Genomic DNA, 17,639 nt, shown 5'->3' on the forward strand with positions numbered 1-17,639 from the left:
GTAAGAAGGGCATGCGATCTTCAGGCTGGACTAAAAGCCGGAGGAAATCAATTTAGATCCCCTGTTAAGCCAGATACTGGCCACTTGTCTTTCCACCAGTTGTTGAGGCACCTTTGTACAAGCTCACTCCTAAGACTGTCAAATAAAAGACTGTAAGGGTAATGGTCCTGTTTTCATGGTGACAGCAACAATCTGCTTCACACACATGCTTATTCTGCCTCCCACTTCTTCAGCTGACACTTATCTTTTGAGAGACTGGCATGGCTCTGAGTGTCCACTGACATTTCACAAATGACAGTAAGAACCAAAGCTTCAGGTAGAAAACAATCTGCCATCTGAGAAAGGGGTTCTATACAATGAATGGAGCAGAAACACCTTCCCACAAGTGCCCTACCAAACAAGACATATCTATGATAAAGCCTGCCACAGAAGGAGTATGAGCGTGCCTGGCTTTCTGCAGTATGTATCAGTTCTAGGTCAGCACGTGCTACCCTGAGGTCAAACCCCACAAACAGTTAAGGCAGAAAAATATCTCCTGAAGTCAGTAAACAGCTTCTGTCCTGTGCTGACAGCAGCATGATCCTGGGGTTACACAAATGGCTCTAGCCCTCCTGGAACTACAACACAGCCAAGGAAACTCTGACAGAGCAGGGAGTCTGTCAACATTCAAAATGCAAATCAGATACCTAATTTTGATGTAATTTCTTTTCTTCTTGCCTGCTTAGATAGGAAATAATTCAAACGAATCCTATTTCCAGTAAGAAAATTTGGGTTTCAAAAGGGAGCAGCTTTGTTGATTCTTTTCAGTAAACACCTAAAACCTGAAGGATCCAGGATGTGCCCTCAGGCACATGATGCATTTTCTCATCAAGTATCTGCGCATCCACACTGTGTTTATTACTGAATTTTTGGGTTTTATTACTATTTATCTCTAGCTTCAGAGATTGCCTGATTTCATGCTTGATATGACACCACCAAAATACCCGGCCCATGTTTTTGTGTAAGTAACTGGGACTGGACTTACCCTTGGCCAATTTTCTCAAATCGAGTGTATTTCTTCTTAGGATCTCCCACACTCACAATGCTCCCTGAAAGAAACAGAATGAAAGATGCTCAATTAAAAACGGAGTCACCACCTTCCAGCAGATCAGAAATGCAGCTCCACTGCCTGGGGTTGCGAGCTGTTTGTAGTCATTTGGGTAACACCACCACAGGCAGCTCCGTGGCACAGATGGCCTCCATGAAGCCTGATTTTCTACAGTCCTTTGGAGAGTTACCTTGACAGGAGACTAAGAACATGGAGAAACATTCACAAGGGAGTGATATCAGAAAAGAACAAGTACTAATGAAAGTGTTAACTATAAACATTAATGAGAGCTGGAACAACTAAGCTTTTAATTTCTTATGAATAAAAACTCTGTGATTCAGCAGAAGGTTTAATAGTTCAAAGATGAAATGCACTCTGTGTTCTGGAATCAGTTTTTATGATCAGGTGCCATTTTCAGAACAGGAAGAGTATTGCAAAGTGTTTCCAGGAGGGGACCTTCTCAACCTCTCAGCAGTTTGCCAAAAGAATGCCTTTATGATTTTAAAGAAGAGCATTTCACGTTATAATCAATAATTACGGGGCTTTAAGAACTATGACCCTCATAATTTATCGCCAGGTTCTAAAGACGACCCAGTCTGTGCCATGTTAAGAACCACACTGCTCGTCTTCAACCTGACTCAGATCAGTAACTCGCGCTCTCAGCACCGCACACACGGATCTCCTCAAGCAAGCACAGCCCTGCTGGATACCGAGAACTGCTCAGGCACCAGCATTACACTGACAGCTGCACAAACGAGCTGCTGCTAATTTGCTGGGTGCAGGTGCTGTGGCTCACTCAGAGCCAGGCCAGACGGGGTGCTGCCGCCTCCCGGCCGCTCTGCGCTGGAGCAGCGGCAAGGCAGAGCCGGCCTGTCCGGCACCGGGCATGCGACTCTCCGGATCCATCGGCATCGAGGAGTTCGTGTGCCCTGAAAGCTGGAGATAAGGCATGCACTGCTCGGTCTGTATCGGGTGTGAGAGCCAAAATCTGATAAGCTCAAATCTGAGGGAATAATTACAAAAACAATATTGTTTTTCTGGTCCAGTGGTTTCCTAGATCAAGTAAAACAAGCCTAAGGTGATGGCTCAGTACAAATGACTTCTGAAGATTTGACTTGGAATGTACATCATTGAAATACTTTAAGAAGATTACTTGAGGAGGAAAGACTTTCAGTGTGTCGCAGCATATTCTGTTTGACTGACCTGGCGCTATTCCTATACCACAAACACATGCTTATTTGTTCACTTGTGCATCCAGAACAAAACTAGGTGATGCACCATTCACTGTAAGTGTAGTAACAAATACCTCTGTCCCCTGTCCAGACCATTTCTCTGGAGCAGAAGGCTTTAGCATCCAAATGGGCATCTGACTGGATGCCTGGCCAGGAATCCTGACTGCCAGCATAGCAAGACGACAGGACATCAGCACCATCTGGTACACTCCCTGCTAAAAGAACATTGCTGGCGTTGGCAAGATCCCTAATGGGAGCTGCGGGAGAAGAGGTTTCCTTTGCCCTGTGGCACTCACTCCCCTTCCCTGGCACTGCAGGAACACCAGGAGCGCCCACTGGGGCACATCCCCAGGAGGCTCTGCAGTACTGACCCAAACACACCGTAATCCTGCGCTGGACAACAGGAACGACACTGTGCTCTCAGTGTCTGGCTAGGTGCTATTTTCAGCTAGTTAATGAACTGGTTATCTATCTGAACAGATATCACAAGTTCAAGGAAGTTCATGTTAGAAAAGAATACAGAACAAGACTGCAGAACAAATATTTTGAAAAAGAATTGTCCAAATTTGCCACTGATTTTGGAGTTCAGAATTCTGGAGTTTTTCCTCAAAGCTGGAGTAGCTGCTTTCACATGTCAGTTGTTTGTAGCTGGCTTCCTGTGCTTAAGCCAATGCACATTCTAATATGACAGCACTAAGATCAACAAAGTGACTGGTGCATGGCTGCAGTTCAGAGAAGCACTCCCTACTCTGGACAAAAGATAAACATATCAGCTATTTTGATGTCTTTAAGCACTTTCCTTTATCAAGTCCTAAATTAAGTGGATAAGAAGCAGAATTGGGCCACTTCTGTTTTATAATTACAGTGAAACATATTCATGATTTCATTACAGGCAGAATTTTGTTTGATCTTATCTCAGTATTACAGGCTTTGCTCCCCCAGTAAAACTTGTAATGAAAGTGGTTCTAAAAAAACCAAAGTTATTTCAAGCAGAATAGAATTATGAAAGCAATCGAAGATAAAAAAGGGCAGAGGACATTCTTCCTGAAAGTAGCATAAAATCAATTGTGCGGGAAGTAGGCAGGTGGAGAAGTCATAAGAGTTAAACCAAACCAAAACAGAAAAAACCCCAACCACCACATATGCTGATTAGCCCAGGACTATAACAAAAAAGCATCACCCCTGTTTTCAGATAGCTTCATGAAAGCACAAAAAGATTTTCATTGTCCACATCACAATTTGCCCAAGGCAGACCTTCAGACCTTGCTCACTTGGTATCGAATTCATAAGAAAGAAAAAGCATGAAAGCATGTAACATTCCAGAGATACAACCCACAATAACTCCAGGGATCAGTCCTAATCTGGCAGACACAGACACTTGAGCAATGACAGGCATACTTACATTCATGCATGCAGAGTACCTGCACATCTCATGGTGGAAGCCTGCCTCAAACATTTATCCTCAGCTGCAGAAGCTGTAATTCCTCCCTTTATAAGCTGACATACCTGCAGGTAACTTATCTGCTCTGGAATTTATTTCATTGTGGCCTCAGCTAAAGCTACTGAACTTATCCCTTGGATACTCCCTAAAAGCATAGAGATTCAGTTCTTTATAGTCCTGTCAACCTGCTAAGGGTGCAGAAAACTCTACACAAGCAGCTGAAATCTCCCAGCTAAGGAAGGCTTCAGTCTCTACAGCCACAGCAGCCACCAGTGGCAGGGCAGGTATGACAAACCAGTTGGTGTTAGCACAAGAACAAGAATTGACAACCACTGGGAAGAAGCCACAGCCAGACTGCACCCCTTTACAAGCAGTTGTCCCCATTAAAGACAGAACATTATTGGCTTTGAGATCAAACACAAGGAGGCACAGATCAACCCACTTTTTGTCCTAACAGTTAATGGCAGACACAGAGTAAACTGGGCTACATTACAAACACAATTTATCATCTGGGAGCATGGCACTGGCAGCTATTACGTGCAAGCAGCAGATTAAATTGCTTGTACTGCAGAATCACAAAGGGCTTGATGTGTTTTCCTAGACATGATCTGCACAGGGGTTTGGGGCCAATGCTTAGGATTCTAATAGTATTAACTGGCTGGGAATTAGCTATGACAAAGTGCCATGTGTGTGAGGAATATACAGTGGATGTGTTGGAGGCTGGCTCCTGATAGATGCTTGCAGTGCAGTTTTACCCGATCTCGCCATGCAGATGTATGTCTTTGATACCTCTTTATAAGCACAAAGCTAAGAAATAAAATAAGAATTGTTATAAAAGTTGTTTTTCTTTCTTTTGGAGTACATTAAAAACACCTCTTCCTCTCTATCCATGGTGTCAACTTCAAAGGAGTTCTGACAGAAACACAGAATTCTCATAACTCTGATACATTAGTAGTAGTAGTAAAAGCAATCATAAAAATGACACCAATAGAGGATCTGTGGCAGGAGAGCTCCCTGAGGCTAAAGAATCAGGTGAGTGTTCTGGCTGTCTACTGGTACAAAAACAACCCCAAAACAAACTAACAAACAAACAAGAACCCCCAAACCCAACAGATTTCTGCAAAGTATTTTGGCTCCAAGAAAATTCTCTTTAGACTTCAAGAGTCTAAAGAGAATTTAGGCACCCAAATATCCTGTTCCATTTGGCCATTAGCACGCAGGAGTTCGCTAGGTCACAGCCCTCTGCTCAACCAGAAACAATCTCTGCTTTTGCCTTTAGTGTAGCAGGAAGCTCAGGCAAATCCAACCCACCGACAGCTGCCCTCAGAGGCAGAAGGAACACCCGGAGTGTGCTCTTGCTTCCTCTAAGTTTGTGCAGGGCATCGTAAGTGACTCTGTAACACTAAACTGAGGATGAACATCTGGTGCACACAATCCTGAGACACACATATAGTACAGTGCTTCATCAGGCAAGAAATACAGGATACATACTCAGTTTCTCTAGGATCTCCTCATCTGTCATCTTGGACTTTTTTCGCTGCCGGTCTGTGTTTCTGTACAAAGTGCTTGTGTTTGAGTTTTCAGGTTGGGGAGTGGTGGCTTCTTTAGCTGGTGCTGGTGCAGCGGCAGGTTCAAATACAGAGCGCGTGTAGATCTGTGACAAGAAATTACTCTGTCAGAAAGGTGCTTGCAGAGATGCCCCTGAGATCACATTTCAAATTGATGCGACTGAAACCCTTAGGAAGATGCTGTCTGCCACATCCAGGGCTCTTAAAATGTTCGGGTTTGCTGTCCACTTCTCAAACTGAACAGGCAAAACCAAAAGGCCAGTTAGACGCAAGTTCATGGCCAGTTTCATTTTCAATTTTCATTGATTTTTCTGAGAGATAACTGACACAATGAATTTACTGTGCTGGAACGATACAAAAATATATCTGTCCAGGGCCCCAGAGCCTTTTCCGTGATGCTCATGTGTTTTGATGAGTAACAAAATGACTCTTTAGTTGGTATGTGTCTGAAACAGAAGCAGGGAGCATTTCCCTTTTCTGATCATAACTGTTGAACTGACTTCTCATCAGTATTTCAAGCTTAAGGGAGTGGCTATTAAGAACTGCATTCAGAGACCTACCTTCTCTTTACAATGCATTGCTGCGTAGGATTCTTCTCACCAAACTTCAGTCTTGTAAAAGCGAAGGGTGTAGCCTAAGCTGTTCATTTAGCTACTTATATAGTCTGTGAGGAGAAATAGGTACCTCCAGGGAACAGTTTCTCCTATGGATCCTGAAAAGGTATGAACTGCACCTGATGATCACTCTCTCCACTGATGACAGAGCCTACACAGATACTTTGGATAAAGCTGCTCACTTTTACATCGGTAGCATTAAAAGAGACAATGCCACCTTTTATCTGACACTAAGATGAATTCACGGTCCCTACCAGAATCACAGGGAACTCATGACTCAGTGTGAAGGTTCAAACCAGGTTTTCCTGGTGTCAGCAGCTTGGGTGAAGCACTGTGCCATGGTAGGACGCCAGCCCTCAGAGTCTTCACCCACGAATGGCAAGTGCTGTCTGATCAGAAACATGCAGCCCTGAATTATACCAAATACAGCGCTGACCAAAGCTGGACTTACTGATTTTGTATGTTCAGGCCGTGGTGCGATAACTGGTGGAGGTTCATTGTCATCTTCTTCTTCATCATCATCTTCATCCTCTTCTTCAGAAACAGAGGGAGCTAGTGGGGGTTCTGATGCTGTTTTTGTGCTCTGTGGACAGACAGCAGCATGAATGACAGTCACCATTCTGCACTTGGGAGGTTTGGTAACTGCACACAACTTCAGTCTGTTTAGACACCAGAAACCAGCCTAGACATGCCTGTAGTCCTTCGGGCCTCAGTTCCAAGTTACACACAGCACAATACAATTTAAAGGTTACAAATTACTGTGCTGTTGTCTTCATTTAGTCTTGGTGGTTTTCATTTTTTGTTAAGAACAACTAAATCATTCCTGTGCTCGAAGTCTAATTTCACAGAACATAATGCTTGAATCTATCTCGAGAAATCCCGTGCAGTTGCTGGTTAATTGCTTTGGCACTGTGTCTGCAGCAATGGTAACAGGTAATTAAGCTAACAGGTGTCTACTGCTTGGTTAATTAACACACTTCAAAGTGCAAAGCCTCCTTCAGCATCTTGCTGGGAATTTGGGTTTGGAGAGAAAGGCTGTTTGTTTCTTTACTGTTTTACCCACGGGTATTGCCTGCTTCCACAGTGCTGAATTTCACTGTTTAGTAGCTCCTTCTTCAGCCCCACCCTCCTCTTTACCTAGTTGTAAGTTAACACATTGATCTTTCTACTGTTTGCCTGTTTCTGACCGCAGCAATAACCCAGGGTGAATGCAGCCCTCTCAGCAGCAAGGTGCATCCCCCCCCTCCAGCAGCTACTCAGAGGCAGGGGGTTGTATCACGTTATCACAGATTTGCTGGTGAAACAAAGACTGAAAAGGTGCCTTGTTCAGTGTTTAGCAACTGCTTTAAAGCTGGCTACAACAGGCCACTTGGAGAACTGAAGCAAATCAAAGGCACTCTTCTATATATTCACATCTGATTTGTATTATTTTTAAAATGGGATCAATTTAGTCCAGTATAAATACCAGTAAGGGATGTCCTACAGGAGAGACCTGAGTTGATAACGTTTGAAAGCTGACATCCTGACTGTCTCACCACTCTTGATGTCTGCTAGAACAAAATACAGCATTTGCCATGTGTCCATACCCTCTGGCAAAGCTATTGGGAATGCTTACTATGCTCTGGTGAACCCCAAACTTCCTTTTAGAAGTGCGTTTAAGATAATGAAAGTGGCATCAATTGAATGTCTGAAGTGTGTGAATATTACAGAATCACAGAATAGTTTGGGTTGGAAAGGACCTTAAGATCATCTAGTTCCAACCCCCCTGCCATAGGCAGGGACACCTTGCACTAAAACATGTGGCCCAAGGCTCTGTCCAACCTGGCCTTGAACACTGCCAGGGATGGAGCATCCACAACCTCCCTGGGCAACCCATTCCAGTGCTTCACCACCCTCACTGTAAAGAACTTCTTCCTTATATCTAATCTAAACTTCCCCTGTTTAAGTTTGAACCCATTACCCCTTGTCCTGTCACTAGTCCCTAAGGAAGAGTCCCTCCCCAGCATCCTTGTAGACCCCCTTCAGATACTGGAAGGCTGCTCTGAGGTCTCCACGCAGCTTCTCTTCTCCAGGCTGAACAGCCCCAACTCTCTCAGCCTGTCTCCATACGGGAGGTGCTCCAGCCCTCTTATCATCCTCGTGGCCTCCTCTGGACTCGCTCCAACAGCTCCATGTCCTTTTTATGTTGAGGACACCAGAACTGTACACAGTACTCCAAGTGAGGTCTCACAAGAGCAGAGTAGAGGGGCAGGATCACCTCCTTTGACCTGCTGGTCACGCTGCTTTTGATGCGGCCCAGGATACGGTTGGCTTTCTGGGCTGCGAGTGCACACTGAAGCCGGCTCATGTTAAGCTTCTCATCAACCAACACCCCCAAGTCCTTCTCTGCAGGGCTGCTCTGAATCTCTTCTCCACCCAACCTGTAGCAGTGCCTGGGATTGCCCCGACCCAGATGCAGGACCTTGCACTTGGCTTGGTTAAACTTCATAAGGTTGGCATTGGCCCACCTCACAAGCGTGTCAAGGTCCCTCTGGATGGCATAATATTCAACGATGATTTTCTTTCCATTATACATACTCTCTGCTGTGTAATCACAGACCTAAAATTAAGTTGCTTAATACTTGAAAATAAATGCCCAATCCCCATTCAGTCATTTGCTATTTAATGCACTAACATTAACACTAATAAATCTGGTCAATATTAATGTGGATGTCATGGCTCCATCTCTGGGACTGCTATAGTAAGCCAGAGTTAATTAAGAGTGGGTGAGTAGTTAAAACTTCCTTTCAATGGTTCCAGTGAGTTACATATCAATTACAACCTTATATATATTTAGCCACATACCCGGCTGTACTAAGGATAAATCATAAAATTTAACAGAAATGGATTCTAAGTTGTTAAAACTAAATCAAAATGGGCTAATTAGACAGCACTGCATATTGTTGTGAATTACACATTCCATCATGGCTAAGAACAGCAAACAATCTTCTGCCTGCAAAACCAGACTTGCATCTGTTTAAGAGATCTTAAAACAGAAAATTAGGAAACAGCCAGTGATTCCTCCTCTGCTGCTGCAGAGCACTACAATGTACTGTCATTCAGCCTGCAAGGCTGGCACTTGATCACAAAAGCAAAACTCACAGCTTGCTCCACAGTTCTTAAATGCTATGATAGTAAGAGCTTACTTCCACACTCACCGAAGGATGGGCTTCTATGTATCCATGGGCGCTTTTATCTGCAGCGTGCAAGAGAAGATTAACCAGATGCTGTTAGAAAACTTCCTATTTGGGAATCCCATAAAACAAAAATTCAAACAGATAGCATTTTTCTTGGACAACATCCTTCCACCAGCAGCAGTTATTTCATGTAGCAAGCAAGATAACAGGATAACATACTAAGCTATTACTTTTCTACAGTTTCTTATGTCTATTTTTTTCCTGTTTTGCCAGTAAATATAATAAATAGAAACTTGGTCAACAAAGTTCAAACTGTTCTTTAACAGCCAATGCTTCTGTTCCACCCAAGAGCTAAAGCAGCTTTTTCCTTTATTTCCTTTTTTTGGTTAATACATTGCATGCCTTGATTCTCTAACTTGCTGAAAATGTTTCACCATAAAAGCTTCCCCAGAATCACCCTCAGCAGTGGCAGTTCTGTCCTGACACAGCACAGCAGCAGCTCCCGAGTTCAGGAGCACATACTAACTGCTTTGAAAGTTGCATTTCATCACAAAAGTAATGGCTATTCTAGCAAACCTAACTGTCAAGTTTAAGAGTCAACGGAGTTTCTAAGAAAAAGATGCTTTCCCTCAAAATGAGAGAAATGTTGGTAAAGTTGGAGCTCACTGCCCAGTTTTCAGAAGGACTCCTGGGAACTCTCCCAGTTTGCATTTTGGAAGTTGTGTTGGTTGAACCAGCAAATTGAGGAAATTACAGACTCCGCTGCCACAAGCTGTCATGTGCATGGAGCTGACCCACAGCAGGTTAAATTACAAATGCTATCCACACCCTGTTGGACAGAGACACCCCCTTATTAGCTGAAGCTGTTGACACCAGCTTTACCAAACTAATGGTATCTTAATGGCAATTTGTTTAAAAATCAACTCAGTTATTAAGGAATAGCAAAAGAACACACTGACACAAAAGCCAGATAAGCTGCACCTAGTTAAACCCTCTGCTTACTTCCTCGATGTGTCAGCTGCAGGAGTTTGTCTAGTAAATAAAAGAAAGAATAAGCCAAATAAAGAAAACCACAAGCTGCAGCACAGTCTTGCTCTTTCATTTTCACAACGCCACACTGCAGTTTTGCAGACTCTACACAAGCAAGGGAAAGAATGACACCCCCATCGTGTCTGCTGGCTTCTTTTGGATGGTAATGCCTAAACCATGAGGATTCTGCTATGGAGATTGCTCTTGACACTGACTCCTTCTTGCTCACCCTCTGTGGCAACATTCCTTTTACATCACAATATAAGCAGCCTTTCTAGGTTTGTCTGTGAATTATGCATAGGAACTTCTCTACAGCTATTGCATAAAAATCCTGGAAAATTCTCCTCTATCACAAAGTATTGCCAAAAATCCTCATAGTTCATAATCTATTGCTCAAAGGATGCATAACTCATGAAATATACAAGTATACCCTGTACCCCAGTGTGAACACTGTGAAGCAACAAGGATGAGAGGGAACAAAAGTAAACATGGCCTTTGGCCACCAATGCTTCCGACTAAAAATGGTAACGATTGTTCCATCTAGCATCTTATTTAGTTCTGAAAACAAGCAACAAAGAAGTCAGTTTCAATGACATTTATGGGACAAAAAGAGAAATATAATTAATTTCAGAAGTATTTTTAAGATCACTTCTTCACCACTTGAGTGTGGAACTTTGGTCTGTCTCATTCTGCGGCCTGACATTCCCTTCTTCGCAGTGAGATGTCGACTTACCTCCTGACGTAAAGCTCATGTATTTCTGGTTGTTAACTGTTTCTTTGGAATCATAGAATTTGAGAACATCTAGAACAGCTTGTGGGTTCTTCTTCTGCTCCAGTTTTGTTATGTTGGAGGTCTGTAGTAGCCTTGCCCATTGCTCTGGAATGCCCTGTAGTTGTCAAGTGGAAAGAATGCGAGTTTAGAGTATTTAACGGCCACAGCCTCACAGATCTTTACCAAGATCCCATGCTACCTGTAAGATTACTTTCAGAAATATTGATTGACACCTTACAAGTAAAATTAGGAGCTTATACATTAGATGCAATCATTCTCTATCAAAATATAGAGCTAAAACCAGGATCCAACTTTAAAAAGAAAAGAAAGTTATGACTGTGATAGGAAAAAAAGTGCATGAAACTCATCTTTAAATCAACTCTGCTCTTCCATGGAATAATGATTTAAGGCTTAGCTTGTTTTCCTGGTGATTCAGTGCAGACATAACAAGACTGTTCTGTTTGTGGACAACACAGTGTATTTTAGGAGCTTTACACTGGATTTTTAATGCTTAATAACGCAAACACATTTTGCTGAGATGCTCACTGCTGTCCGATTAAAAAGGTTAACCCCACCCTCATACAACTAATTTTCAGCGTACCAGGGAGCACTGTGGGGTTAAGAATCTGCATTTAAACCCTCAAAATCGTGACCCTGAGTTGTAGCACTGCTGCTGAGGATGGCTCTTTTTCGAGCTCCTGTAGCTCTGTAGGTTCTCTACTGTAAATATACAGAAACCAGGGACTCAGAGAACAGGCTGAGAGCGCCCAAGCCTTGGATGAATTCTGAGACATCTTATGAGGGAGGGTGGCATTTGAAAATTGATCCAATTGCTGAAAGCTGCAGCTCTGCATTGGAAGCGTATTGATGGAAAATTGCTTTAAATATCCAGTATAATTTCCTAAATTCAAAAGCCTGTAATTTTCCCCCACTTACTGCACAGCCAATATCTACCAGCAAGTTGTAGGACTTACTGAATGAGAAACTACACCTGAAGCGTATTTAAACTTAGCCTTGGTGCCACCCCAATCTAGGAAACGCTTTAATGTAGCTTCTTCCTAAGAAGTTCTCCACAAAACAATGTGTGACATGGGCCTCCAAAGTTTAGGATTAATGAAAAAAAAAAGTGGGATAAGCCAAGCAACAAATCTACTGCACACACATCAACCTGCTGCTGCAGTGCTATGACATCTCAAAGAAGCATTTTGATGCAAGATTCTTTTGGGCCTGTGACGCACCTCTGGGAGCTTCCCTGTGCACATCTGTGAGCCATAGAGATCTGGCTGTAATGGACGTAAATAAAGAAAGAAAAGAAAGTTAAAACAGAATGTGGGACAACTTAGAAGGTGGGAGGAGGAAACCAATGGGCCAAAATGGGGAAGTCCCATCTAAAATGGGAGTTACGAGGTAGATAACAAATGGATTAGGTGGTGGACAGGCTACAGGAAGGCAGGCTTAGGAAAACAGAAAAATCACAACTGTTCCAAAGTTTGGAAGCATCATTCCCCCTCCTCTTTTTTTAAACCAGTTTTTCTCTCCCTCATAAAAATACATTACTGAGGATTAAAGGCAAGTGACTGGAAAAATTACCTGTGATTTTTTTAGTTAAAAAAATAAAAACAGAGAAAGATCTTTTGCTGTTTGCCTCGTTTGAAAGCCAGGTTAGCACTTTTTAATGGCTCTACACAAGTGTTTTCCAATGGTTCTCCAGCCCCAAGATCACAATTGGCCAGTGCACGAATCAACAAAGTGCAGTGGAGAAAGCAGCTGGTCAAACTCAGATTTCACACTGGGAGATTGGACATGGTCATAACACAAGTAGCCTGTGTGTGTCAGACTGACAATCAGGACAATTCTAAAGAAATGACTGGTTAGGTTAATAACCTGTAACTTGCTTAGATCTATAGCCACAACTTTTTCTCCCACTTGCTAATGTCATAACCTTGAAACTTGAAAAGTTTGGTGGGTGACCACATTTTGTTCTACATTAGGGATCAGGAAACTGTTTCAAAAATGCATGCCTTACAAAATGCACTCCCTAAAGCCCTGCAAACCACACTCCTTCCTCCATTCAGAAAATGCAACTGTTCCTTCTAAATAAACCAACATAAAGCTCTAGCAGCATGCTCCCACCCAATGGTTTCCAACCAGTTTCATTGTGAGCTTTAAAAGCTCTCCTTCTAAGCAAATGTGGTTGCTCCAAGCACAGTGAAATGAAGATATAATACGCATTCATGAGCGACGACACAGCTTGGTGCTCAAGCCTGAAAGGTGAAACTCAGCTGTCCATGCAACTTTGATTTGAGATGCAACTAAGAGCAATCAGGTAAAGCAGCTGGGGGGTGACTGTCAGGTGTCAGAAATGGCCCAATGCATTGCACACAACCAGTGGAGCAGACACTATTGGCATGACAACTGTAATAATTCAGAACAAAACCCCCATGTATTTGCACATTCACTGAACATTCCCATGGCACTTCCAAACTTTTGAAGGAGACAGACAGCGTGATCGCTAGACAGTGGGAGTATTTGTACATGATATGGCTAGTGGCAGTCCCTTGAGCAGGACATACTTACCATGTAACTACCTAGCTGATACACGGGTTGTGTCCAGGTTGGGACAAATCAAACACGCCTAATGTAATGTGTAACGTAATGCTTGCAGCTGGGATTAGTTGGGTACTGATAGGAACTTTAGGAACAAGTATTATTGCAGAAGTATTGTGTAATTGTAAAACAGCAGCCACCTAACGTCTGCTGTTTTGAAAGGGAAAAAGATATTAAAAAGAAGTTGTGCTACAGCAATAAAGCTGGACATGTTTAGCCTTGTACAATCACTCTGTTCTACAAAAGGCCAGGACCTGTGCTGGTGGCATCTGACACCAAAAAATCAATTAAAAACAACAATCAAAAATCTCTGATGCTACAGACTGTTTTGACACAGTGCATGATAATCAAAACATTCAAACTGGTGTCTGAAGTACTGATAGAGTGCTTGTGCTGAGAACTCAAGTGTATTAACCTCAACATCCCCCCTTTTTGATCCAGCTGGCAGGGACCTGAAACTATCTGGGATCCTCACTACCAGTCAGTCTACAAAAAAACATGATTGTGACCCATCACGTTTGCATAGAGCCACAAGGAAAAAGTCTGAAGCACAGGGTAGAAATAAAGGCAGAAGGCTGAAAGGAGAATAAATATAGAACAAGAACAGCTGAACATTGAGTGGGGAGAGCAGTGAAATGGGGAAGGAAAGAAAAAAATAGAAGATAAACAGGAACAAGGGATGCAAATACAAGAGGGAGAAAACAAAGGCAGAAAGTAACATAATATGATACCAAGAGAATGGCACTGAAGATTAACCTGAACAGAGTGCCTACATGGGAGAGACAGAGAGAAAAATAAGAGGAAAACGAGGATAGACAGCAGGGAAAACACAATTTTAAAAGCTTTATGCTAAGATTCTGATCAAAAATGACCACATCTGGGCTTTTTAAATAAGCATTTAATCAAGCCCTAGGGTTTGGCACAGAACAAATTTTGAAGTAAGATTTTGTAAGTGACATCTATTTTATAAAGGCTACTGAACTAGTCTGCATATTTCAAATGTAGCTGTATTTCCCCATTACTAAGGATAATTCAATTTCACTACTCCTTTGAAGACATGCTGTCATCAGATGTGTCTTTTCTTCTACTATTATTACTATTGCTACTGTAGCGCACACAGTCTCTGAAATGTTTTTGAGACTCAAAAGCAGCAATCAAAGTTCAAAAATGATGAAGTCACATTTAGGACTCAAATTCTGAAAATGAGCCATCCTTTGTCCAGGCAAATGATTTGTCCCATCCTGTTCGGTGTATGCAGCACTAGCACACCGTACAATCTGATGCATGGTGGTAACGCAGTCTGACCACTCAGCTCACAGGGTACTACCGATGGTACGGAGAGTTGCTAATGCTCCCTCTCCCCTCCACAGCTCAACCAAGTGTAGGCTTTCTGCCACCTTAGCTTCAAGGATTAATGGTTTCTGCACCTAACTAGTAGTCTGAAAGAAAATGCTTTGAAGCCCCCTGCACACTTCAAGGAGCTTCTTCAGATTCATTTTGACACTTCATTGTGATACAGGCAGAAAAAGCTGACTGCTATTTTATTAATACATGTGTCTGATCACCTGGCCTATGGACATATTTTGAAAGCTATTAAATTAAAATGAACGGACATCCACAATGCTGCTGCTGGCTGGTGTCTCCAAGGGCTGTCTGCAGAGCAGCTGGACTTTGCACTTTGGGACTGATTTGTCTACAGCCAGACATAGACTATGCACATGTGCGTGGGTTTCTTTATGCTTTCCCAAAGACACTGAATAACCAACCCCTGTAGCAGCTTGTTGGGACTGATAAAAGCACACACCTACGTTCTTCCTAGTTTTCATTTGCCACAGACACTCTGCTGACAATCCTTGGAGAAAAAAACATAAAGCAGCCTGAATCAGAAGTAACCCACTCCAAATCTTAAGCCCAACAAATAAAAGTCTCCTTCTTCACAGCCTGGCTGCTGTCATCTGACGTTTCTGGCAACAGGAGGTTATTTTACCATCAAGGAACTAGAAGCTCTGGTAAGCACACAATACAGTGTGGTTACTTACTGTGAATTCTCCAGTGACGGCATCAAATCCCACATGAATGGTATGTTCAAAGTCTGAAGGAAGAGAGATCTCAGGACGTTCTTTCTCTTTCTTCTTGTTGGCTAGAGGCAAAACGTTAACACGCACTTATTTTCTGCGCAGCTTTGCATTCAAACATTTTCACAATCAGGTGTGCTCAGAATAGTACTTTAAACATGGAAACCAAATCAATTAACATCCATCTGACTTGACAAATAGACCCAAGTTAATACACACCAGCCTACCTGTCAACCGCTGCCTGGGAAAGTCTAGGTGGTGGTACCTCATTTTGGTTTTCTTCCAATCAGTGTCACTGCTGCCAAAGCAAGCTGTTCATGAAGTAGTCATCTTAGGCTATTTCTAACCAGTATGATTTCTGCTATCAGTTCTGTTCTTCATCAAGTTTTTATATCTAGCAACTAACTCCCAGCACACACGTGCATGCCTGTGCGCAGGCATGTCTCTTCTCCAACATGCTTTGAACCTGTTTTCAAGCTCAGCCAAATCAGAGAGAAGTTTAAGATAACCAGGTTCCTACAAGCCCTGTGAAAACAGGCAGCTCAGGAGAAGGCTCCTCTCAGATTAAAAGGCTGAAGCAGCAGCTCTCTATTAGAAACCACAGAATCTGCACAGCAACAAGATCCCATAAATGCCATTGGAAAAGCTTCATTTGAGCTGTTAATTAACTAAGACATATAGCCATAAAAGCCAGGCTTTATTAGTCTCCAGGAATTCCTTGTTTTTAAATCACTCTACCAGTATTCACGAAGTGTGAAGTATCTTATTAAAGGAGACAGACTTGCAAGTCACTCAATCTGCATATATTTCTCATCTCCCTTCTATTTTAACATCTTTTGAAAGTAACACCCCTGGTGGTCATCCATCTCCCGTGCTTTTTACTATTGAAAAATCTCACTTCAGCCCAGTTTTATTGATTCGGATAAAGAATGAGGGGAATAAAGGCTGAGAGAAGCTGCCTTCACTCTGATGCATCAAGAACTCATGTTCAATAGAGAAATCTCTGAAAAATGGTGACAATAATGCCAGTTCTGGATCACTCCCAGACATCCAGATAAACACAGAGTACACCCATCTTCAAACATCTATCCTGCTGGCAGGTACGTGAAATATTTGGCTTCCCTGGAGAACCGGTGTGCTCCAAGACTATCACGTGGTTGAATAACGCAGTACAGAGCTATCTGTAGGATCCTCTCTAGTGCCAGTGGTGCATCTGTAATAGCTGAGAGGGGAACTGCCTTCCCACCAAACTCATGTCATTGAAACAGTGGAAAAATTATATGCTAATGATTGGAACAGGACAAGTATTACAGTGCCCATAGATACATGAGAGGTTTATACTGTGCCTATCACAAGGGAACTCAACATCAGGCTCTCTAAAGGCCAGTGTATCACCATTTATCAATGATAATATGAAAATTGAATACACATGCCATAGCTACACATCAGCAGGAGAGAAAGGAGCAGTTGTTCAGGTCCTGTCTTTGCCTGACATATTCCCTCAGCACAGGGCCAGTTCTCACGTGCATGCTATGCACATCAAAAACAGCTGGATAAAACCAATTTTGTCTTACTCTACCTTATAGCTTCTTTCAGTTGGAAGATGCTCTGCTCTTCATAATTATAGTATAGAGCATTTTGGATGTTTCTAATCCTTTCTCGCACAGTTCCATTTATCCTCATTAAAAAATTAACTGTCACCTTCTGCCTGCACTGCACGCCCCTATACAACTTTTATTGATGAATTATTTTCATTTAGCATTCAGTAAATGCTGCAGCAATATATCAAATACAAATGCAAAGGCTTTTCCCCTTCTTTTATCTCTAAGATGATGTTGTTTAATTTTCAGGATAGATGTTGCCAGTTACAAGATGTCATCTCCGTTCAGCATATGTAACTATTGCAGATAATAAAACTGGCTTTTCCTACCTCATTATTTGCAAGCAAATGCAGTGAAAATTAGATTTAAAGGATCATCGAATTCAGTTCAAAGCAAAAGTCAAATCTAGAAGCGAAATAAGGCACTCTATCAAATGC

General features: G+C 42.4%; 1 protein-coding gene across 2 annotated transcripts in view; it reads right to left on the minus strand.

Annotated features, from left to right (window-relative positions):
- Positions 1-17,639, minus strand: part of PAK3 (p21 (RAC1) activated kinase 3) — a 120,186-nt gene that overhangs the window by 12,518 nt on the left and 90,029 nt on the right. For both annotated transcript variants that reach the window (XM_030497286.1, XM_030497285.1), the window contains exons 3-8: positions 15,566-15,666; positions 10,881-11,034; positions 9,140-9,177; positions 6,394-6,525; positions 5,252-5,414; positions 1,025-1,088 (exon numbers count right to left, since the gene is read on the minus strand). In XM_030497286.1, the coding sequence (XP_030353146.1) occupies positions 1,025-1,088; positions 5,252-5,414; positions 6,394-6,525; positions 9,140-9,177; positions 10,881-11,034; positions 15,566-15,666 (652 nt within the window). The remainder of the gene's footprint in view (positions 1-1,024; positions 1,089-5,251; positions 5,415-6,393; positions 6,526-9,139; positions 9,178-10,880; positions 11,035-15,565; positions 15,667-17,639) is intronic.

The sequence above is a fragment of the Strigops habroptila genome, chromosome 9, assembly GCF_004027225.2.
Source record: "Strigops habroptila isolate Jane chromosome 9, bStrHab1.2.pri, whole genome shotgun sequence".
NCBI lineage: Eukaryota > Metazoa > Chordata > Aves > Psittaciformes > Psittacidae > Strigops > Strigops habroptila.